This window comes from Blennius ocellaris (genome assembly GCF_963422515.1).
Source record: "Blennius ocellaris genome assembly, chromosome: 2".
Taxonomy (NCBI): domain Eukaryota; kingdom Metazoa; phylum Chordata; class Actinopteri; order Blenniiformes; family Blenniidae; genus Blennius; species Blennius ocellaris.
The window spans coordinates 12,989,328-13,015,116 of record NC_137651.1 but is presented as its reverse complement, the minus strand read 5'-3'; the positions used below and the strand labels follow the sequence as shown (position 1 = coordinate 13,015,116).

Below are 25,789 nucleotides of genomic sequence, written 5' to 3'. Positions count from 1 at the left end.
CTCACGTTCCTTTATTCTCACACACCTTTCCCAACTAAAGACAAAAATACAAAAGAAGTTGTCCAATCAGATGTTGACGTGCACAAATATCCCATGGCCCTAGGAGACAGTTACGCTTTAGTTATCAACCTGTGCGGTCTTAAAACTAGCTTACATCCACAATTTGTTTGGGGGGGGGGGGGGGGACTCTACTGAGTCATCTGAGATAAATTTGTTAAAAACCTTGAAGTGCAATTCTTGCAGACTTTGCTCTTTAGTCATAAATGGAAAAAAAAACAAACCTTGAGTAATCATGTGTATATATGCATCCATGTTAAACTGGGGGAAATGAAGCAATAGCTCTCATAGGGTTGCATGTACAATGTCTCATCACGTTACAAAACCAAGTGAAATATATGTATAGATGATTGAATAGGTTGAATGCAAAACCCATCATCCTCCCTAAAATGTGTTGAATCATGGTGAAAGATACATGTTTTTCCTCTAAAACCGGAATATTTTTTCCCACAAGCCTGTAAAATATAAAAATGTATCTGATATTTCGGGTGGCACAGTTGTATGATGGTTAGAGCTCTGGCCTAACAGCGAGTAGCTCTCTGGCTTGTCTCTGATTAAGGGCCTCAATGTCTGTGTGGCGTTTCCCTGTACTTGCATGGGTTTCCCCCAGGTGTATCAGCTTCTTTCTATAGTATAAAAACATGCGTTTGTCTTGCAGTTCCATTTCCCACATTTTGTCCAATATATCCACCATCTCTCCTCAGCACATGTCCAAATATTTCACATTGTTCATGTGATGTTTTATATAAATATAAATGCTGTTCAATGGGCTGAAAATGTCAGAAGTGCTACATCATACAAAAAGGATTTATGATAAAGGGATTGGGTAATTTTTTGGGGGCGGGGGGGTTGTTTGTTTTTTGGGGGGATTTTTTTACCCACTAGTAATCATTAATATTTATTGTTAAATATTCAACCAGCTTAGGGGTAAATAAGTGTCGATGCAACACTGGTTGAGGAGTATTGTACACATTTTTAGTAATTGTGTATTTATGCGTCAACATTATCCTGTGAGGCAACCACTTGCCATATTGGTGCGTGTGTGTGTGTGTGTGTGTGTGTGTGTGTGTGTGTGTGTGTGTGTGTGTGTGTGTGTGTGTGTGTGTGTGTGTGTGTGTGTGTGTGTGTGTGTGTGTGTGTGTGTAACAACTCTTACTTCTGTTGTAGGTCGTGCAGACTCTGCTCAGCTCTCTGCAGGCCCTCAAGGTCTTTCATCATCTTCTTCATATGGTCCTTGGAGTACCGGTTCTGGATGTAGGCAAACCAGCAGCCACCCATGCCTATGACTATTGAAACTACCAGCATGAAGTCCTTCAAGTGGTTATGCCTATTCACTGATGGGAGGAAAGAAAGAAAAGTGGAGTTAGAGTTTAGAAAGATGACAAGCATTTACAATGATTAGAAATGCATTTGAAGCCAGGCAATATTTATCAAGATTCTACAATAAAAGCTTTAACGATGAGCAAGCTTCACAAGGATGTGGTGTGAAGCTTCAACAGAGCCTAGTCATAGTGCACGTATTGTGGAGTGACACAAATAGAGGCAGCAGCACAAGTTCGGGTTGCGGTGAGAGGGGCCCAGAGCAAAAGACCACGATAAAAGACAGCTTAACACAGCCTATTTCAGTCTGCTAACCAATGCTGATAATCATGCACAGAAACCAAACAGGAGAAAGTCGCACATTGTGATGAGTATGCCGGCACTCTAAAGGACTATCAGCTGTTAAAAATCTGAACGAAAGGAGAGCAGATATTCATTTAAGAAGAAGCCTAATAAGAATCCAGAATTCATCCAGATTCGATTAAACCTGAACTTATTGGTCAAAGGGCAGTGTGCATGCAGCAACTGACACACATCCTCAATATAAGCCTTGCAATCAGGCAACGAGGCAAGTGTTTCTTGCAAAACCTGCATGGGGGTGTGCGGGAAAGAGATGTCAAAAACATGACTTCCTGGAGTGAGACAAAAAAGGAAAATGAGAGATTTTTTTTTTTTTCCTTTTCCAGTTTAGAAATGATGAGGATGGCATGATGCCACCTACAAACAGAATTCAATACAACTGTGAGTCTACTGCTGTTGCCGTCTAATTTCACAGTAGCACATGTTTAAGCCCAAACGTAGCAGTGAATGATCTTTCAACAGGGCTGTAGTTCTTCCTGTACAAATGCTTGTAAAGTCGAGAGCAAACAAAGGTTCTTGTGTGGAGAAACTCAAACCGGCCCTGCTTTATTGTGTCAGTGTAACAAAGCAGAACTGTGACTTCAAATAAACTGGGCAGCAGTGAACCATTGCTGCGGTCGCTTCCTTATTCTGCAGGAAAAGACCCAACAACAGAACTACACTGAGCGACGGCGCATCTGATTGGCTGATATATGCAGATTGTTACTTTCCAGGAAAGGTCAGCGAATTGAAACAAACGTGAGATGAATTTACTTTGACACTATATTGTGACCGAGCACAAAGGCTTGAATGAAATACAGAAAATGATCTTAGAAGAAAAAAAATATTTGAATACTCTGTTTCATCTCTGCAGAGTGAAAATGTACACACAATCAGAGTTAAATATGCACAGTAGGGAAAACTTTGTCAAATAAAAAGGACTGAACTAGCGTTTGTGCTCAAGTAAAAATTATTAGACAAGCTTTGAAATATACCATCCATCCATTTCCTATCCTTGTTTTATCCAATGGGTGGGATTGTGGGACTTTGGGCTTATCCTACATGCCATTAGATAAACAGCGGGTTGAAGTATCATCATCAAGACATAAAAATGATAAATGGCCTTTACATACATGATATATTTTTAATGCTGGAGCAGTCTAAATGTTCTTTATGTGATCTGTCACAGTGAACCATTCATGTACACACCAAAGTTGACGGCTGCCGTGCAAGGCAATTGCCCACCATTGGGTGAAGCTGGCCTGAGTCTCCTAGCAAAGAATACTCCTGACATATGGACAGATCAAAATGGGGAATGGAACCAGCAACCTCAAATCAGAATTAACAAGGGCCCTTTCCCTTGTGTGGATTTATCTAAAATTAGTCTCAAGTCAAAACAAACCTGTATAAATATTTGGATTTATATGTGGGAGGTGAAAGTAGAAGGTTGTTCAAAATTATATATATACATATATTTCACCGTTTTATTTTAACATCTGAGTCTGAGTGATTCACAATTATGAAGAGGAAACAATTCATGCTGCCATTTTCAGGGCTACCACCAAGAGCGAAATTTAATGCATTAATTAACACAACTGCCTACCGCATCACGGGCAACCTACTGCGAAGTGCTTCCGAAAACACAGCTGCTTCATAGAGCCAGTCGGTCTGCCTGTTGCCCAGACCCCCTGCCTTCAAGAGGCTGTCAAAACCAGACCACCCCTTACTAATGTCTTCCTTCAGGTGCGACAAACAAAACACCCACAGTGACACATGCCAGACACAGACCACGACACTGTTCCCCCGCGGCTTTGCTTTCAGTTCAAATGCCTGCTTTCTGTGTGGGTTCATTACATCTCATCTCTTTTTACTAATGACTAAACACATCAAAGTTCATAAGCACTACTCGAAATATACACTTGAACTTTTTATACAAATCAGTGGAAAAATGGCATCATTTATATAAACTGAGTATATTTTTATACTGAGAAGACTTATGAAGCAAAATACCAGCATTCAATTGTCTGGCTGTAACTAAGGTTTTCGCAACAAATTAATGTTGGCAGTCATTCTGGGAACATATTCTCCAATATCAACACAGCTTACATTAACGGAAAAAAAAAAAAAAAAGAAAGTAGTACTGCCAAGACGCACGACAGCTGAGGCACACCATATCTATTTTGCAACTACAAAAACCTCCACAGAAAAAAAAGCAGAAGGAAAACAATCTGTGAAGAAAATTGTGGAGTCCTGACACTAGAGAAGTGCAGAACGAGGATCAGCGATGAGCCGCGATACACAATGTGTGGTTTAAAACTTCGATCACAAGTGATACGAGATTTACAAGTATTTCAAAAGTGAATTTTTCTGAAGTGAGTAAATGTGCAAGTTGGACTGCAAACCAAATGTGGCTACCACATACTCGCATGGAGAAAGAGCGGATGTAAACAAAAAAAATTATTAAATTTAGCAGCTGCTTGGCAGTTGGTCATTTTGTATTAAAGGGCAGTGATTGGCCAGAACATTATAACAGATTGTTGTGTTGGTCCTTGTTTTAATGCCAAAACACTCCTGACCCACTAAAGCATGGGTACAACCCAGCAGACCCTTCAAGTTGTAGTAGTTGCTCAGTCTCTTTTGAACTACCCTGTTGCTTGTTGCGTTCTTTTACTTTATTGGATTACGTTCGATAAATGCAGACCAAAACAGATGAAGAACACACCCCAGAACCTTCCATTTTGAAGTTGCTCTGATCCACTTATCTAGCAATCCCAATTGGGCCCTTGTAAGACTTGTTCAGCTCTTTTTGTTTGCTTATTTTCCTTTGAGAATTTGAACTTTGAGGATAAAATGTTCACTTTCTGCCCAATATATCAAACCCACTAAAAAAATGACAAGAAATTGAGGCAGCCAGGGTTGTCTCTCAGTAGTTATAATGTTCTGGCTGATAGTTTGCAGAATCCTCCACAATGATGACCTTTAAATGCAAAGCAATTAAATTATAGCTTTTCAGTTATATAAGACGTTTCATTATCTGGAACACTACGTCTTATGCGCTTGTAAACCCTGAAGAGAGGGGGAAAAAAATAAAGAAAAAAAGTTTTTTATCTGATATTTCTCATGTCTCCTATTCCACAATTTTTTCCACGGCCTTTCATGAGATTGCAAAATGAGGCTAAAGAAGCTCAACACAGCAATCACCTTCAAAATATGAATGCTGTGAACTCGGCATAAAAACAGAATCAAATATCTGGTGAAATTAGTGCTACGACATCTCTAACAGTAAAAGGAATTTAAATAAAGTTCCTTCTCTGGATGAATGATTGCAATTCGGTTTTGCACATTGTTCAAAGTTTGGCTGTTATGCAACCGAATACTCAAAATTTAGTATTTTATCTAACTGATGTGAAATAGCATGTTGAGTTCCAAGTTAGCATTTCGGTAAGCGAACGACGTCAGGAAAGAAACAATCAATCAAATCCATCTTGGGATTTTAAAGTGATCACAACATGAGAGTAGCGGAAAAAAGGATTAATGATGTCACTTACTGAGGGGGGCTCCAAATAGTACAGTGTCCAATGCCTTGAGCTGCAACTTTTGCACATGGCTGCGATCCAGAATCTTCAGAATAGAGAGTGTCAGTGTGGTGTTCTTTACAGCAAGCCTGAAAGAGAACAGACATGTTCTCATTTTGCAGGAAGTGTGTATAATGTGACCCTTTAACACACTGTCAAATGATGAGTTGGATTGGAGAGCGTAGTCTTATAGCTTGTTGCTTGTTTCTTGATCAGTCTCAATTTTAGACATGCAAGAGTTGTAACAATTCACTTTTTTGACTTATATTACCAAAACTGTAAACTTTTCATTCATACAAAAACAAACAAACAAAACATTTCTGATCATACAAATAAATGTCATCTGCTATAGAAAGTCCTCACCTTGGCATGACACTTCCATTGAAGCTCATTCTGCGAAAGGTTTCCACATATTGTGGTAGTTCCACATAGGTGATGAGCCACTCCACCACTTCATCCACTGTCCAGTTATACACTGAGGATTAAAAACATTGAAAAGTTAGTCTTGATCATTCCTCATTCATCTTCTGCGTACAAATGTGCCATGTAAGCAATGTCTGATCCAGCCATGCATGTTTTCAACGTCTTCTTGCTTAAACACATCACCATTTTCCCAGTGGAAAGTGTATTAATAGGCTACACAGGGATGAAGCGATGATTAAAAAAAATCACCAATGAGTTTGTTTATGGCAGCAGTGACACGACACGATCCGATATAACAGTTATTCCAATGGCAAATATCCAAACAATGTTTCATCAGGAAAATACTGATGGCTAAATCTTTAAATTCCAGCTCAAGATCTAAATGTCAACCATGCATTGATGCATAGCATTACCAGAATAAGAAACATTTTGTGGACCTGAGGCAGTGGGTTATCACGAAATCTTCTGCAACCCATAATTAACTACGATGACGGTAACAGCGGTGGAGATGATTTGGCTAAACACTGCCGGCACCGTTCTGTCCTGTGCTGTTAACGCTTCTAAACTAAACACTCCCATTGGCAGTCATTTCAAAATGTTTGATTTAAAGTTGCGGGAGAGAGCAGAAGCAGCAACATGTAGCTGGTATGATAATTACTTAGAGCATTGCATAAGTGTGTGAATGTATATCCTCAATGGTCTCAGAGTTATTCTGCAGGAGCTTGCCGACAGCAATAACTGCAAAGGCCAAAACCTGCTCCACAGCTCCTGGCAGATGTCAAAGGAAGGGTCTATGTGTGACTGTGTTGCTCTCTGGAACAAAAAACCCAATTTCCTGGTTCAAAACCTCCAGAGCCATGTCAACAAGCTGCAATGCAGGCTAAGCCGAGGCGAAGAGGGCGAGACACAGCCAGAGGAAAAGGGTGTGAAACGACACAAGTGCCAGATACAGCAGAGCAGAGCTCATGAAAAGTGCTCTTGGTAAGTACATGATAATCTCACTGCACAGATAGTCAGAGGGAAGTGAGGGTGTGAAAGTGAATTTTGTGCTGACAGATTCAATGTGTCCACTATGCCAGTGGCCACAGTAGATAAGCAGGTTACACTTCACCTGACAGAGCCAGAGCAAATGCCTTGTTTTGTTTTTTAGTTGAGTGAGGCGGTTAAGGAGGTGTGACGCATTTTGCAACACTGAATGGACTGTGCCAAATAGCAATCCCAATGTATTTTGGTGATCGAAGGAAGAAGGGATAGCATTTTGTTTCTGTTTTATGACAGAGTGCTCTTTTGGTCCTGTTGACATATTTAAGTAAACATGCAAAACTTTCATTGCAGTCAGAGTGCAACGTTTTTAAAATGCAACAGTGTCTGTAAACAGGGAAAACACAACTCATGAACCACGTAGGACTACACAGTGACAGTCAATAGCTTTACTTCAAAATGCTCAAGTGGAACAGCAACAATAACGGTGGAGGATTCGAGAGTGTCTTAGTTGCTCATCCTCTGGATCACATACTGAGATACTTTTTTTTTGGACTTATACAATGAAAAAGTAAAACTAAGCAGCCTGACATGAAACCTGCAGCATTGTCAGCATTTTTGGGTGTATTGTTGCTTTGTAGATGTGATTTTTAAAACAAACACAATACTGACATTGTGTGATGAGGGCTGTAAGACCAAGTACCAGTTGTGCTTGGAAATACTTCACAATATTGAATTTCCCCCACCAGTACTCTGGATTCAGACTTTTTCCCCACAAGACTTCTCAGTGAAATAACGGCAGAAATAACAGCAAATTGACGGTATTGGAATACACAGAAGAAAGACTTCAACACTTTCTACAAGAATCAAATCATAAAGAATTGCTTTTGGAAAATGAATACATGGGTTTAACTTGTGATCAGTGATTAAACATGATGTGTCTCAATGAAAACAACATGCTGGATCAGTTTGACATTGGTGTTAATGTCAGTCAATCTACTTATTGAATGTAATTTCAAGTGTTAACTTTGGGCAAATTAATGAGTTGTGACTTGCAGATACTCAAACATCTAACGTTATCAAAAGCTTGTTTCTTCTGCACACAAATACATTTTGCATTGTTTACTTTAAGGGTTCTCCTTGCTCCTGCTTTGCAGGTCACATCATATTTCAAATATGACCAAGCACAGACCTTCTTTGCTCAGTTGGCTTAAAAAAAATTTTAAAATCTCGCCATGAAGACATTTGACTTACTTCTTTACAAATTGATTGATGTACCACTTTCATCAAGTAATTCCTTTTTCATTAGCCCATCAAATTACACAATTATATGCGTTTTTCGCATGACAGAGATTCTACTTATGGAAGTGCTGCCAGATGTGAATGGATCCTAAAATGTTAGTGGGGAAGGCACAAGCATGTCTGCCTTTGTTGAGAGCTGCTGGAGCTGAAGCATCTTAGTAGCAATTACTTTCTTCACATATCAAACTTCAAGCTAAGGCACATGTCTTCAAAGCTTTCAAATTAGGGTTAATGTGTCAGTTGACAATTCAGGCCCAGTTTAAATGTTTAAAAAAGTGAAAAATGGAAAATGGAAAACTAATTATAGCACACTGACTCACTGAAAATGCAACTTTCTCAAAACGCTAACTGTGTAAATGAAAAAAACTGAGCTTTTCTGCACATTAAACAGTGCTTCTCTAATGATGTGTATATTTACTACAGCTTCATATGGATCACATGTGGACAACTGATACAGCGGGCCAAATTGACAAAGAACAAAAAAACGCGGTGGTTTCACTTGAAACTATATCGTGTAAAAGGGGTGTCAGACTCATGAATAAAGAAAGTGTTAAAAAGAGGCCTGTTTGTGCAATCACTGTAAGCCCACAGGAAGGAAGAAGAGTCATTGTACCTTCAGAGCCCTTCCATGCGTTCCACAAATCCTCTACGCTTATGAACTGGTCATCACCGTGGAAGCTGTTATGCTTTGCCTTGGGGTCATGGTAGTTTAGATCTTCTCTCAGGAACTGCAGCAACAACAAGGACATTTGCAATAGTCACAAAGGAATACATTTTATCTGAATGTTAAGTAACAAGTGTATCCACAATGTATAGAGGGTCAAAATCAAGCAAACTTTGATGACAAACTCAGTTTTATTCTAATTTTAAAAGCAGCATCACAACTGGAATGTTTCTGTCTGTGTGTTAACACTGGAATTATATGGCATTATAATGAAAAGAACAGCTAGAGAGAACACAACAGAGACATGATGGGTAGAGGATAGATGTATAAATACATTTGAATGTTAAGGGACAGAAGACTACATGGTTAAATGCGGTTTGGTTTTATTGCCAACACTCTGACCTGTTCCACTGCTGTGGTCTTTATGACACTCATAAATGAAGAGAGTGCACTTCTTGTGGCTTATGTGTACATGTCCTTCAATCATGGGGAATAACTAACAATGAGCACAATAAACATCTTTACCACACATCATGCCACCCATTCTCCACTTACTCGCTAATACTCTGGGACAACACAGGACTTCCTGTTCACTTGGTGTTAAACATAAGTCAACATTACATAATTTATACTCATTACCATTGGCTAAAAACCAAAATGGTGACCTCGTTAAAAAACAAAGGATAAATGAAACCACACCAAATCTAACAGGAAAGGTTTTGTGACCCTCATAACTGCTCAGATGCAAAAGTGATGAAGATCAGAAACCAAGAAGTAACTTAAAGAAAACCAACAAGTTCCAACGTCAGCACATACCGGACGTCCAGCCTTAGTTCCTGTCTAATAAGTAAGGCAACATCAGTCAGTTTGGTAGAGAAGCCATTTCACTCAATGTGATTTTAGTTCATCTGTGACCACAAATTGAACATTTTTGATCAAATTTGAAAGATGCTACAAACTAGTTACAAGCTGAACTTAACGAGTAGATTTTACTTCAGCACAATGTGAACTGATGTTTAAATTAATTATAATCAATAAACCATGTTTAGTGATTTGAAGTCTCATTGTGAAAGGTATATTGCAATATTAGTAGTTGTGTAATAAAAATGCATTTGTTTATTCACATTTAATTGCAATTAATACAATTTAAAATGAAGATCGGTCTTTGATGCACAATTATATTTTTAATTTTAAACAAATACAATTATATTTGAAAAAAAATTGTGCTTTATTTTAATACAAAGGACAAATATTAACATTAGTTCCGTCTTCCATTGGTGCGTCAATATATCATTAACTGAAAGAAATGTTTTCAGGCGCACAGAGAAACATTTAAAGATTAAAACTATAGCTTTCAGGAAAATAAAATATAAACTACTTTGTGTATGAAACATTATACATAACATTCAGTCAGTTATGGTCAAAGGATTGACAGCTCAGTGGCTCCAACTCCAGCTGCTACTGGAAATGTAGTTGCCACCTGCTAGCTAAAGGAACTACTTCTGATGTTCAGCTATACTGTAGGCAAACATCCTCATCAGGGCAAGAAAAAAGAAAAGATAAAAATGAACCCAACATTAAATGTTGCTCTCCCACAAAGGCAGAGTCATGCAACAGGGGGTGAGAGACGGCAAGAAGTCATGCTGCTTTTTCTTTCCTGGTAGATCTGTGTGGGAGGGATTTCACTACAGTGTAGAGAGATTGTGTGTACTGCAGGTGAAATGTAACACTCCTGACAACGTTGCCTGGGAAATTAAGATGGCGAAAGGATCATTCTTAAAAGCAAGATGCAAGCATTGATCATGGTCATAAAGAAATCCACTCTCCTGTTCATTCAATCACAGCACAGTGTCTTGAAGTTCTAATCATTTTGAGCGAAGGTCCTGCAGATATGGCTGAATACTGTCCTCCACCGAGCTCTTTGCCTTGGGGGGTACTTGCATGCCAAGTGTCTTTTCTAAAAGCAGAGAAGGTTGCTGTGATGATGTTGCTTGCTTTCGTCTGGCCTCACACACATGCCACACACTGAGCCAAACTAAAACAAGGCTCCAATGAAAGCTCCACTCAAGGCCACGCGGCCCGAGGAGCAACAGACCCGATGTATTATGAACCTCACGTAGCTATGAGATGGCATCGACAGTAACTGCCGATACTCTTTCTTTCATACTGTATTAAACACTGGAGCTCAAAATATTTCGCATTTCAACTGGGTCAGTGTGTAGAAGCCCATTAAAACCAGTAGCTGGACAAATCCGCCTGTTATTCAGTGCAAGTTAAGAACATTACAGGGGATGTGATTAACTGACCATCTTCGCACCAAGCCCTATGACAAGCCAAATGACAGGGGATTATGATAATGATATGTGTAAGCCTCTTCGGTCTGAACGAAGGACACCACTATGACCAAAAAAAGAGCCAGAAAATTCCCCTTGAACGCACTCCAGTGGACGGGGGATTTTTAATACCGATACTTACGCCGTCGGTCTCTACCACGTCCACGTTGCCGTTTGCGTCATCGTCCATCTGCTTGTGGATACTCCGGATAGCCTCAAAGCTGAGAATGGCATTCTCGTCCTTGCATAGGGGTTCATCGAAGCGACAAAAATCTGGAGGAGGAAGAGGGTCATATCAATAAATCACATCTTCTGTTATATAGGTGGCCTTTTTTGTCATGGGAGAGTGTCAACATCTCAGAGGGGAGGTAGCGCTCCACCACCATCACCACCTGCTGCAGATGGAGAACAACGTGGTATAGCTGGAAGTAGAAGTCCTCAATAACACTTGGCCCAATTTAGGGCCCAACCCTGAGCTGGAGCAGATCCCAGCAGATTTTTGAAAAGAGCAAAAGAACGTCCTGACAGGTTGCCAGTTCATCACAGGACAAACAGTCTCTTTCACAACTGGAACCATTTTAGAGTAATCAATTAGTCTCAAGTGGATGTTTTTGGACAGAAATAAGAAAGAAAAAAAAACTCTCCCGTGCAAAGAAAGGACATGCAAATTAAATACAGAAAGGCGCAAAAGCCAAACTCTACTTAAGCTGGAGGACTATTTTGTTACAATGTCAAATCATATTCATTACCTTGGTAATATTTTAGTACCACTAAGATGCCTCGTCAGAATAATTCTTGAATCGTCGCTATAATGACACTAACAAAGACACAATTGCATGCTTTGAACAATGATTGCAGTTTACCTTTGCCTTGTCATTGAATGACTTGAGTTTTAGTGAAACAAAGGCTTTACGGTTTTTTTAAGTCCATTATATACTGCTCTCACAAAACCTGTTTGTCCTGCTACCACAATTGAACTGCAAAATTCCTTCGCTGCAGCAGAAAGTCCTGTTTATGTTAGTCATTTCTCTTAATGTAAGGGTGTTAACAAGTAGCTAGGAACTGTCATTGTCAGCCTAATGTGCACTGCACAATGATGACTGTCAGGCCTACTCTTTCTGCAAACATAGGCCTCAAATTAATCCGTCTTTAATATTTTTGAAATGCCAATTTGTATACAAATGATAAATTCATAAGTCACATTTAGCCTTAAAGTCATAAAACCTAATTAATCTCTGTAATGGCAGATCATTTCTGAATAAAGAGCTCAACATTTAATTAGGCCACAGATAAATGTGGAATGAACGTCATTTTACGACGTGCCTATCTGCTCCGTGTTCCCTCTGCTTCCTGAGGGATTGTGAATCCTCTGCCATAGATCGGAGATAAGGCCACCACTCCCTCCAGGAGGAAACCATTTTTGGTATGTACTGCAGACACAGCAGGACTGTGTCACATGACACGAACTACAATAACAATAAGAGATTACGTGTGCATTTTGATGTATGTTGACATATTTGGAGCAAATGGATCAAAAAACCCTGCAGAAACGTCTGCCGTGTGGATTTCAATTCATTATTCATTCCATTCTTTAATGTTACCTTTGTTCTAACGACAGTTGCAATCTTCACCTTGATACTCCTGTAAACTTAAGATGTTCAATCCCAGTTACATTTCTTTTCCCCACTTCATATACAGTTATTTGAGAATAGTGTCCAATGCAGCCCATAATTCCAACATTATAATCATAAAAGAGGGATGTGAACGTCAGGATTTTAAGTCTTGTTGGCCAACTTGAAATAGTAGTTTGGGCTTTCCAAAAGGGTATCCCCCCCTAAACTAATAACATTGTGTTCCTCCAGTGGACACTTGTTTCAAAAGGTTCCCATCACAATGTAATATTTTTATCTATGAAATGCCTGTCTTTCGTTTATTATGGTTTCTTGTAGGTGACTATGTTCGGGTTAAAAACCTTGAGCTGAACAAATGCTCTGACAGGCATTGCTTTCCAAGCTGCCTGCCTAATCCCTGCACTAATACACTGTCGTGTGTAAAAATTCACCTTAGTTCCCCTTTCCTACATGGTTAGGCTCAGGTTCTCACATCCCAACTGATGCCGTTTCAACATTTGTCACCGTCACCCACATACCAGTGGATAGTAAATTGCTGGCATTCGGTTTGGCCTTGTGCTGGAATTTACAGCGCAATGACTCCCTCTCTCTGATCATCTGATTGTATCAATCGCTTTATACCCAGAACTAGATGTTTTGACATGTAGGCTTAGTGGTGAGACACAGTAGGGACTTTGTCACACTTCAATCTCTGAGATGCGTGAATATGGGCATCTACTAAGCACAGCGTTAGTTAGAAAATGGCGGCAAAGTGAAACTGCTGTCCCAGAAGTGGAAAGGCTGAACACACGACGACTTCCGTGCACAGACATGTTAACTTGTAAGCGCTAACCTGCAGAGTCACATACCACAGAGCCACTTCAACACTTCCTCCAAGACATGCACACACAAACAGCATGTTAAACAAAGAGTGACAGTTACTGTAGCTAAAAGTTTGCCACCTTGAGCACTCTTACAAATCCTACCAAGCTCTCTTTCACATTTTGCTTGCAACCCTCCAGAGACCAAAGATAAGATATTTACATACTGGCCAGCGAGCCTTTTTTAAAGGCTCCAGTTACGCAAGCCATTCAGTGTGTCTGAATGCAGATGAAGAATATGCTTCATAACTTTTCAGCCTCACGAATGCTCTTGTTCCGAGCTTCTATTATCAATCTGAACACCAACAAACGTGAATCACTTTCATAATAACGATATCTTCTGTACACTGTGACATACTGACACTGCATATTTGTATTCATGTATACCAGATACTTCAACAATGCTGTCTGTAGTTCCCATTTAATCAGCAACACTAACAAAGGAGCACACCTGAGTAAGCAGGATTAGATCTTTGCCCAGCTGTTGCAAGCGTTAAGTGAAAACTGCAGTCTTCAGTGTATCAAAGTGTACTTTTTAACACAGCTACGTTGCTTGGGAACACACAGACTGTTACACTGGTGTACTTTTCAGAATGCTTAGTCATAGCATGGCTCAAATGCTTGACACATGCAACCACTAACGTCATTCATGTACAATTACTTTAGAAAATGGGCCAAGAGATAATTGCAGTGGCATCTAAAAAGATATACATCTTTAAAAACGAGTGAGATGAACTGCTCAACATGTTTTCACCTGATATTGAAATGAGAACTTTAATGGAATATTTACAAAGGCAAGTTACAGCATGACTGCAGGGGACATGCACTTGCCTTACAAGAAACTCAACTTTTCTGCACAACTTCTTAACCCTTCTTGCAACATCAGAAAAAAGGTTTTATGTTGCATTGGCCTTTGAAGTAGCACATAGTTTGCAATATGAACAAGTTCATGTGAATGCTGCTGCACGCTGACCGAAGAGCACGTACAGAGGTTTTACTTTAAGTGCGACAGTGCTGGTCAATTTTAAACCTGTTCTATTGCAATCTTGATTTAATCGCAGACTATTTCACACAGAGTCTGACTCCTGCTTTGCCATATTTTCCTGAGACATTCTAATAAACTACATTAATCTATTTTGGTGTGATATGATAGAAGTAAATTTGAGATTTTAATAGCAAAAACCATAAGCTGTCTGAACCCGTGATCATTTGTTCCAGCCACCTTTAAATCAATTACTTGTTCTGACTTGGTAGTGGCTCGGGTCTAAGCTGGTGGAAAGGCCTTAATGGCGAATGCCAGCTGGACTATTCTCAGCACGGCTACATTTAGTGCCTGGTCAATCACAAAGATGTGGCACTAACAGTAATACTCCGACTGCCAACCTCGAGTGTGTGTCCGCTTAGCTTAACAGGGCTGGACAAAATTAGACACTCGGCTGCTACAAAAGACGAGTGACACTGTTGATTTACTCACCTGACACCCCATTTTCAACAACTTGGCTATCCGGTGTTGCTGAACTTTGCTTTTCAGCCCAACTTTGACTGACGAGGCACAAACAAAATATCCACAAGGTCACCAATTTGTGGAGCTCCATGACTAGTGAATGCTGGAAAGAAAGAATACAGAAAGAGAGCAAAGTGCCATTAAAATCTGGATATTTATCAGAGTTCATGTCATAACTACAGTCTACATTGTGTCTCTTACTTTACATTATCTTTTGTAGCAAATATGTCAAATCTAGTTAGTGCTTTCCCCTTAAAATAAACTAATTTGATTGTGTGGAATCTTGAAATTAATACACTTCATTTCAATTTCACGTGATGTTTAAAGAATGTATCGACTTTCGAGTCTGTACTAGTGTCTTATAATCAACAGCTTACAGTAATCTATAAATCACCCTGAAAGCTCCATTATACATTACAATATAGTTTAAATATCAATTAATTGGTTCTGGGAGTGTGATAACTAAGGCGTATCTACAAGAGCGGGGTCCTTTACCCAGCTGGGCGCAAAGCAGACTAGCAGCATATTGGAGAAGTTATGTAAAGATCAGTCCTCATGTGAGTCTCTTCTTCCTGAATGACCACAATAGTTAGCTCGCTAATTCCTGGCTTCAACTACGCAATCCTTTAAACCCTCATTTTCTCGGTTTAGCAGTGCTTTGGGGGATAATAACCACACGTCTGCGAATACATGCCCCCACAAAGGAGTAAAATAATAAGATTGTGAAAAGTAACAGCTGTTTGCTCCGCTGGGTTTCTATCAAGCCTTGGCTAGCAGCCTCGCTAAATATAAAGGCTAACTAGGAAATTAGGGGGGTGTCAAACAGTAGGTATAAGCTTTATCGTGAAAAAAAACAGCCCTGCAAATGTTTTGTTATCAATGATTTCATTTGGTGTTCACTTGAGGTATTTTTCACAGACGAGGGTTTAGCTCCAGGCTGACGTGTAGCTAACCACAAAACACCGTGAACGTGGAGGAACGGTAGTTCTCGCTAGGCTAACGTGAACATGTAGCAGCCGGCATGAAGATGAACCAAGTTACTTGTCACGTACCAGAGCCAGCCGATGAAGAGTCTCAGCTTCGTCTAAACATTGCAGCAGACGCCCGGGTCCCGCGGAGTTGAAGCAAAGTGCACAGCGGACTCCACCTCTTCTGTCGGTCTCTCCTGGACCGAGACACACCAGAACGCCGCAGAGCGTGCACTCTACAGCCGTTACCACAGGCGATACGGGTCGTCAGGGGGAAACACCGCCCCCTACAGGTTAGGAGGGAGTGCTCCCGCTGTCATGCCACGTTAAAACAAATTGAACTGATCCCTCTCGCGGACTGTTTTTGTCCCTGCAAGTTCACACAACGAGATGCTCAGAAACGCCTGTGAATAGTCTCACAATTACTCTTAATCTTTCTTTATATTTGTTTTTTATTCCGATCATAATATTGGAAAATAAATATTTAGATGAATTAAACAAAAACAAAGAAGCAGCACAATCTACTTCATCTACATTTGTATGTTCAAAAAGTAGTAGAAAGAAGTACAAAACGTATTTACGTAGGAAGAAATTAAAAAAATAAAAATGCACATATATCAAAGGCAACTTTACTTCCTTTATGTTTTTGGAATGCTTAAATCAAATGTGGGAGATTAATGTAATTGTATTCATATATGTTTCTCAAGCACAATTCTTTTTCAGGTCCAGGGATCCAGAGATAATGCATAATATGGGCCCATGGGCCTTCAGTTCCTGATAGTGTATGTTTCACAGCAATATTGTTTCTTCAAATTAAATTCTACAATTTTCTACTGAATAATTTCTGTCAGGGTTGCACCCTGGTGTCGTGGTGAGCACTATACACTCTTTAATGTAATTCATCAATATGTTAGAGTTATTTCCAAATTAGTTGAGAGTTTAAAAAAAAAATGTTATGTCTCCTCAGACAATTGTTGGCTGGCACTCAGATGTGTCCATGCACGTCATTGGATTTCACTGAGGTCACCAATAATGATTGAATTACACATGTAAATCCAATAAACAGATGGCCTTTTCATTTAAAAGTCTAAAACCTACCTGCTCGATTTTATTGCATTTTTGCCACTCGTGAAAATGTTAGTGGTGCAAGCCGCTTTTTATTTTGATGTATAAAACAGACTTTCATATGATACCATGCTTTTTTTCATCAGGCTGTATTAACTTTTAGGTCACCGTTAGGTAAGCTCTGATGAGGCACAACACCTGCAGCTGATCAACTACAGGGCATTAAGGTCACACATAATACCAGCAATCCACATTTTAAAAAACTGTTTCATAAAAAATCTCACTGTGAGCATTATGTGAGAGCCTACTGAGAAATCAACACCAGTGAATACCAGCGGTAGAGGTTGTCCTTTCTGAGCGGAGGCAGTGTCTGAGATTCAGCAATGGAAAAGCTTATTCGAGAGGCAACTCTAAATCCACAGCCTGTAGGCATCTTATAACTCCATGACATGTGATTCTTGTACTCATCAGTTTGCACTACAAACAGTTTGTATTATGTTGGTCTATGCCCTATTCTAGTCTAGTCTCTCTAGTATTCTGGTCTAGTCTCTCTTTACTTCCCCCTAATTTCAATTTCTAGGTGCAGGTTGGTTTCGTCCTGTTGAAAGGGAGTTTTGTTTATCCCCACTAACATCAGTATTTGCTTGTGTGCTATTTTATTTCTGTCAACATATTGATGTTGTCTGAACACCATGTTGCTATTATGGTGTTCATATAATTAAAATAAAAACAAAGTGTATCTTGAAACAAAACCCAAGCGTACTTCATAAACAGTCACTTTACTTAGGCACGTGATTCGTATGACAATAAAGTTGTTGTGCAATGTACAAAAGTTAACATTTGAAGTCACATAACACACTGCACTGTAGGTGAGGCATCAGTTAAAAAAGACATCACAGGCAAAAAATTCACTTCCAACAAACTGAATCAAGTCATTATGCACACCAAGTGTTTAAGTATGACATCAATGTCCGAGGAATTGTAAACCATCCTCAGGGGAATATATGAAAAAGGCCTTCGTCCCACTCTTCCTCTTGACCAGCGTCGAGGCTGTTCTCATCAGGTGTTCGAGTGGCAGTGGATTTAGTACCCAGTCCTTGACTTTCTAGTCAGAAGTCTTTATCTTCAGACAGTGAAATCACCATCACCTCACGGCTCTTAAAGTCCCACATGGCTGTCAGGTGGAAGGCCATGTTGGAGAACACCACTAGATACTCAAACAGTGCGAACAATGTGTAGCCTGTTGAAAAAGAAATGAAAGTATATGGTTGACATACTGTGACTAAGTCAAGGAGCTTTATCTATTCTCTGGTATGTGGTAATATTCTTGCTCTGAACTGATTCAACATTGATACTTACTCCCTGATTCACAGTACATGTTGTGTTTCCAGTAAAAGAATGCAGCAAAAGCACAAAAGCACACGTTGAGAAGTAAGAAGCGTGATTTCCAGTTGTGAGACTTGGCATCCTTTAACGGCAAAGACAATCAAATAAAACAAATACATTTATGAACAAAAAGTTGAAAATTACATCATAGACTTCAGTCTTCATTGTCGAATTGTAAATGTATTACCTCGGGACTCAATGAATATTTCTTGATAGCTTTCCATAAGCGGCAGGTTATCAGCATGTGGATGACGGAACTGATGATGAACAGAACAAAACCTTCCTTATGTACAACTGAGGAGCAAAACAATAAACAGAAGAATAGAGAAATATTTCCAGTAAAATGGTAGATTTAGGTATTTCAAAATGTATACAAGTAGAAATAAAGATTTCAAATGATGCATAAAAATGCCTGTTGCAATGATGGACCCATTAACCATTTTAATTTATAGGCCACATACATCATATTTTGACAGTGGAATGAGAGCATGACAACCAATAAATAATGGCAGTTGTTTCCCTTCACTTTAGTGAAAAAAGGGATAATGAAAGAGAGAGAAAATTTCTCCTTTTAATTAAGAGTAGTTTTAGAAAATCGGACCAAATACATTTTTGTGGAGAAGAATAATCATAAAAAGGCTGGTATGAAATACAGTGAAATGTCCATGGACTCAATGTATGACTTGTATTTTCTCTAAAGATTTTATTGAATTGAAGAAATGGAGGCAATAATTTGACATTTTCTGTGTTTGACTTCAGGCTCGTGTTGGCTAAAATCTAACAACTCTTAAAAGTCCATGATGTCTTACACACTGAATAATACTTGAAATATTAAGTTTTAGGAAGCATATTTTTCAAGCTCATCTATGTAGCTTGGTTTTGATACCAATACTACATCGCTGACAATAAAGTAACGAGTTACATCACTGATCGCTCAGATTTTTTGTGTTATGACATATTTGCCACTCCAACTTACTATTATTTTTATTAAAAATAAAAAAATGATGGTTTATTTTATAATTTTCAAATGCTATCCTTTGGCTTCTGCAGCATTAGTCTTGGCTTGAGGACTATATGATTGAAACATCCCTGTCAAACTCAAAATAATGGTATCATAAATGCTCTCATCTTGTATTAAAAAGCACATTAGTATTTTCTATAAAACTATGGACAAATCCAAAGTTATATTAGGAGGTGAAAGCCAAATGGTCAGATTAAAGTGGTATTCTGTGAAATGTGATATACTCACAATATGTCTCACTGGATGACACGTAGGTGAGGAGCATGAGTCCGAGGTTTTCAGAAATGGAAAAACCCAGGTTCAAGCAGCTGAGGGGACTCTCTGGGAACTTGGAGGCAAAACGTGACTTGTAGAATTTGAAGTAAGTGAAGGCAACCAGGAATCTGGGTGCTGAGTGGAGGCCGATACAGAAGCGCCATATGTAGCACTCTGGACTCAGGCTTATCGAGGCACTGATAGATGGCAGGTAATTCGGGACCTGAAAATACACAATAACATTTAGTTTGTTTTGAAAAAACAAATACATATCTTAACTAAGATACAGTGAAGCGAAATGAGAGCAAAATAAAGAAAATGTAATCGAATGAGCCAGGTGGTTGTGTAGTGATTAGCACTTGTGCCTCACAACAAGAACCCTGGTTCAGTTCTGGGCTTCAAGGCCTTTCTGCATTCTGGAGATACATGATCTCCCTGTGGATTACTCCTGTTTCTCCCTAAGGTACAAAAATATGCATATAAGCATCGTAATATTGACTGTCGATGTGAATGAAGGAATGTGTCATTTTCTGGCTCTCTATGTATGTATGTATGTATGTTTGTTTTGGACTTGCAACGGTTTACCCTTATTTTCCCTCATTGTGAGCTCCAGCCCACCACCACTGAAAGTTTGACTGAACATTGTATAAGAAAGATGGATGCATGAATAAAGAACATGCTTTGTTTCATTTGCAGGAAGAAGAAAAAAAGATTACCTGGCAGTGTGTACCAGTGGCATCATCAAAATGAAAAATAGAAGATATAAAGACACAAATTATGAGTCCGAGCAGTGGCAGGCACACAGTACCCAGAACACAGGCAGAGAATGACACCCTGAAGACCAAGGGCCTCTCATGTCCGAAGATATTTGAGCCTTGTAACATCTTAGATGGCAACAATGGATGCAGTCTGCTTTAAAACCTGTCCAAGGCAAGTCACAGTATTAAGCAAAGGAACATGTATCCCTTTGAAATTCAAATGGATGCAAATATTTATATGATTTTGACAACGCATGCATAACTCAACATGAAATCTTGAATCAGCCTACCTGCCCTCTCTTTTCTGTGCCCCAGTAATGTTAACCCCCCCGAAGAAAAACACGCCTTTGGATGACGAAGACTACAGTAAATCAATAACATTCATGGCATCAGGACCTTTGCTCGACCTGATATGGGATGAAAATTGGTTTAAAAATGTCTTGGTTTTTCCAAAATAGCGCATCGGTTTCAGCATCCATATGATTTTAGTTGAGCGATGCCAGCAGATGAGACGAGGTCGGCTGATGCAGCATTCTCCTGGAGGAGAAAGGAGGAGGCGGAGAGGAGAGAAGTGAGCTGCACCCGGAAGAAAAATCGCACAGAGAGAGAGAGAGAGAGAGAGAGAGAGAGAGAGAGAGAGAGAGAGAGAGAGAGAGAGAGAGAGAGAGAGAGAGAGAGAGAGAGAGAGAGAGAGCATGCGGGGTTGTTTCAATGCGAACTATCAAAATAATACACCGAACTCTTCATTAATAAAAATAAAAACATTTTTAATTGATTTCCTGAAGCTGTGTTGTGGATTAAAAGACTGTATTTATTGGTATTAACTGGGAGCTGTCCACGGTGCTCAATCCGACGATTTGTCGTTATTGTTGTTGTTTGGTTTGGGTTTTTTTTATTAGCAGAATGACTGCAATGTGTAACTTGGTACCTATGAGCCTTGTAGCACATATGCACGATATGGAGTATTTTTTTTTCTTCTTTTTTTTTTTTTTTTTGTTTGTCCGCAGACTGCCCCGCCTCCTCCACTGTCCTCACTCTCGGTGGCCTTGAGCGCGCAACTGCAGGATCACATGGACGCCGGTCTGTGCTGAGTTATCGTCATTCTTCTTCTTCTTCTTCTTCTTCTTATTATTATTTTTTTAAGTTTCAGCTATTTATTAGTGTTTGACACGGGGTATTTCCGATGGTCCTTGCATCAAGACCAGTTGCTTCTGCAAGATGAAACGACGAACAGTCCAAACTTTCCTCTGCTTGTTTCTGTGCTTCAGTGTTTTGCCGAGTAAGTTTCATTTGACTTATTTAATGGATCTGGAATATCAGTTTGATACATATTGCACTGTTATTCAAAGCTAAGTGTTTATCGTGTGGAAACATGTTTCCCTGTACAATTGTATTATTTCTTTGCAGTTCACAGTGAATAACAGAATGTAGAAGTCAAAACATTTTCTTCTTAGTGGAATTTCCCCAACCATGTTCCCTGAATCAACCTTTATCACACAGATCACCTGCCTGTCCCTTATTGCATCTATCAATATCCTTACTTGGCCTTCCTTTTCTTTAGCAGTAATATCACCAGTATCTTATTTCTTTTGTAATCTATCATACATACATGACTAAACCATCTCAACCTCATCTCTCATTTTCCCACCAAACTGTCCAACCTGAGCTGTTTCTTTAATGTACTTGTTTTTAATGCTGTCTATTCTGCTCACTCTCAGTCCAAATCTCAGCATCCGGAGACGACTGACGAAAATCAAGACTATAATATAATATATAGCTTTCATAGAAATCAACCTGTGAGAAAATTTTAAAGAATATCAACTAGTCATGTTTGCCTTGGTGCAAAATAATGAGCAATATCAGCTGGATGCGTTTTAGTCAGCAATGATGCATTCAAGTAAGGCCCAAAGAGGTAGTTTATAATGATATTTCTGTCATCAATGTGTGTTTTCAATGGGAAGTTGATGAGTTATACAGACAAGATGAAAGGTTTTTATTTTGTGAATGTAATTGTTTCAATATTTCATCAATCATCAATTTCTTATCTCGGATTTCAACCTTCTCTTCAATGCAAGCTGTCTCACTGAAACTAGACTGTGGTTGTTGTGAGGGATTTAGCATCATCATAATCCCGGAGGCCTTCTTTGTATAGAGAGGCTTTATTGCAACTGTGATTCTGGGTTAACATCTGGCTTGCTCAGGCCCTTCATTAACGTTGGAAAGAAGCTTCACTTAGAATACATGTTTGAGTATCGTCTTTTTAGGACTGTGGAGACATTCAAAAAACCATTTCTGCAGAGTTGGATTCAACATTTGTACTGAGGTTCATCTAGTGTTACAGTGGACTGTACTCAATTACAAGTAAAAGTACTGCTTTTTGTGGGAATACTTCAGTGAGTAAAAGTATTCCTTTCAAGTATGAGTTAATTTTCCACTGTATTATCACACTGGCACTAACATAAACATGAATCTATAGCAATTTATTTTGTACAGAAATGTCAATATAAAGCAGGGATGTGTTAAAATACCTGACTTTTTGACTTTGAATTGATATTTAAGTTATCATCTTTTTTATTGATAATAACAGTTTTAGAGTGATTGAGCGAATTACAAAATCTGAATTGTTCTTTAATTTCCATAAATTAAAAATTACATACTTCAAAAGTCCAACTATACAATACTGCTTAATTAAGCTACATTCATCTGAGTATTTGTAATTGTTCAGGTTCACTCCTGGTTTACTAATAATATTATGGTATTGTTATGAAGGCTAAATAATGCAATTGTAGAATGTGAATGTTATTTAAAACTTGGATGATATTTGTGTTGAACAATCCTTAAATATAGATATATTTTTGAAATGTACACACTTTTTAAAACTCATGTTGTGTCTCAAGTAGATTAAGTATTCAGTCAACACATTGCTCTCTGCATGTTGCAGGGAAAAAAAACTTCTCTGCTGGTTCATAATGGCAGATTTGTCTGATCTCTTTCGAGAGCTTTATTGGAGGGCTGGACAGTTCTCCCTTCCACTGCCATCTGTCATGCATTCACAGTTTTTTTCTCATGTTTCTTTCTCAACTGCACTGATTGCTCTATATGACATTGGTTGGATGAGAGAGGATAAAAAAATAAGTAATAAAAATATTAGAAAATTCAGATAAAAGGCAAAAAAAATTGCGATCTGAATAGGGTTAGAATAAAGAAGGTGTAACAAATTATGTAGAAGTCATGGCTCAGGGTTTCTCATTATTTCTAGTTTTTCACAGGACCATGAAAGTAATGTGGTCACCAGTGGTCTCACACACATTCATTCTCTCTTTTGTATTAGAATACAGGACAGCATAACCTCTGATTAGAGGCAGTGTGTTTTTGGTTGTTCCCAATGCTGGAACTGAGCCAGGAAAGAAAGCTTTCAAGTTTGTGGCACTAAATTCTGAAATGATTTACAGAACAATTGGATGAATATTGAATTATGTGCTTCAGAGATGCAAATCCAACTCTGGACTTTCCCACCCAACTTCCAATCACATGCAGGCATCAAATGTTCCATGTCTGTTCTGGGCATCTTTGCAAACAATGGACCCATTCTGTGCCTCTAACATAGAAATAATACATTTGTAGATAAGTGGAGGAAGGTCATGTTCTGATTAAAGTCTATATATCAATCATGGTAAAATGTAACTGCAAGCATGAGTTTCTTTATTTGCCCAGCAGCTCTGCCTTCTCTGGATTGAATGAGACCCTCCCAGTGGTACTTAGTTGTGGCATTTATGTCACTGCTTCTTGTGAAAATATTTAAAGTTCTTTAAACTAAAAGTATGGCCTAATTGTTGTTTTTGCTTTCACATTTACATGGGCAATTGTTTCTTATTCCAATGTGGAATATAAAATGTCCTGCCAGTACCATCCCATACTTTTCTTGGATAAAATTATTAGGCCAAGATAAAACGGATGAGGGAACTACAATTGATTTATATTTAATTTATTTTCAAAGAAGACCAAAGTAATGAAAACTCTAGACATCAGAAAACAAAACAGAAGAAATGTGGACAATTGAGATAAACATAGGCTATTTTCTAAAAAGACAAGGCAAGAAGACTATGTTCACAATTCAAATACTTTTACACAAAAATGAATGCATTGACTTGAATATTAAAGCATTCAAATAGGTACAAAATCAAAATAGAATGGCATGTCAGAGTGTTAGATTCTGTTCAGTGTGAAATGAATGGCCGCTTCAAGAAAAGGACACAGCAGACCAAAATGTTCTCCAAATTATTTCAAGAAAAATAAAAGTCCAACTGATCCAGCAGTTTTCTGGAAGCTTGTTTTAAACATTTGGTGCATGAAAGCTGAAAATAGCTTCTGCATGTTCGGATGTGACTTTGAGGCCAATAAGCTGATTATATCCAGATGACTGTAGAGGTCTGGATGGTTCATAACAAAGTAGAAGATTTTAAATTATTTTGGTAATAAACCTTTCAAAGCTTGTCGGACCAGTTTTATCAAGGCATATCTATGTTTGACAGAAAACCAGTGAGGGAGAGTCTGCAAGGCAAATGACGAGAACATGTCTAAATTAAGGCAGCAATGGACATCTGTTTTAAATATTTAAACCAAATTAGTGAAAACTACATTTTAATTTATTCAGTTTGTGAAATTATTGTTTCATCATGCTTGTTGGTGAAGGTAAATTAACTTTTAAGTGGTGCCAAATGAAAACAAAGAGTATTGTAACATTGCCAGTTATTACATAACTTCTGATTTTTTATTTCTATTTGTATTTCAGTTTGATGTATTTCACAGTTAAACACATACAGAAACATCTCTAATGCAAATTGACAGTGAATTGACTTCATTTCCTAACTGCAGTGTTTCTCTCTCTGATTTAGCCTGTCACTCTGCTCATGGGAAATACGCTCAGAAGCTCCTGAATGATCTGTTCACAAACTACAGCAGCGCGCTGAGGCCCGTAGAGGACACAAAGAACATCCTGAATGTGACACTGCAGGTCACTCTATCACAAATCATCGACATGGTAAAACCCCGCATTGCACACAAGCCAAGCACCGCACATGTCCATATGAGTGCAGATCCCCACACATATTTATTCTTTTTAGTGTTTTGATTTGCTGTCTGCTCCATGTTGTTGTAATTGCGTGTTTATAATTGTCATTATTTCACAGGATGAGCGAAATCAAATTTTGACTGCATATTTATGGATACGGCAAGTGTGGGTTGACGCACACCTCAAATGGAATAAAGATGATTACGATGGACTCGATACCATCCGCATACCTAGTAGTTATGTATGGAGACCTGACATAGTCCTATATAACAAGTA

The 25,789-nt window shown here is 38.8% G+C and overlaps 2 protein-coding genes across 4 annotated transcripts in view; both read right to left on the bottom strand.

Annotated features, from left to right (window-relative positions):
* The window catches only part of stim1a (stromal interaction molecule 1a), a 29,576-nt gene extending 13,407 nt beyond the window's left edge, over nucleotides 1-16,169 (bottom strand). For all 3 annotated transcript variants that reach the window (XM_080512819.1, XM_080512817.1, XM_080512818.1), the window contains exons 1-7: nucleotides 16,042-16,169; nucleotides 14,960-15,092; nucleotides 11,137-11,267; nucleotides 8,611-8,725; nucleotides 5,655-5,766; nucleotides 5,265-5,380; nucleotides 1,214-1,391 (exon numbers count right to left, since the gene is read on the bottom strand). In XM_080512819.1, the coding sequence (XP_080368945.1) occupies nucleotides 1,214-1,391; nucleotides 5,265-5,380; nucleotides 5,655-5,766; nucleotides 8,611-8,725; nucleotides 11,137-11,267; nucleotides 14,960-15,080 (773 nt within the window). In that variant the 5' untranslated portion in view covers nucleotides 15,081-15,092; nucleotides 16,042-16,169. The remainder of the gene's footprint in view (nucleotides 1-1,213; nucleotides 1,392-5,264; nucleotides 5,381-5,654; nucleotides 5,767-8,610; nucleotides 8,726-11,136; nucleotides 11,268-14,959; nucleotides 15,093-16,041) is intronic.
* Nucleotides 16,170-18,131: 1,962 nt separating this feature from the next.
* LOC308138250 (post-GPI attachment to proteins factor 2-like) lies at nucleotides 18,132-20,568 on the bottom strand (the record flags this gene model as incomplete). Its single annotated transcript, XM_080507311.1, has 5 exons — nucleotides 18,132-18,262; nucleotides 18,382-18,490; nucleotides 18,596-18,702; nucleotides 19,658-19,907; nucleotides 20,401-20,568. The coding sequence occupies 5 exons, from the start codon at nucleotides 20,566-20,568 to the stop codon at nucleotides 18,132-18,134; spliced, it is 765 nt and encodes a 254-aa protein (XP_080363437.1).
* Nucleotides 20,569-25,789: the final 5,221 nt, after the last annotated feature.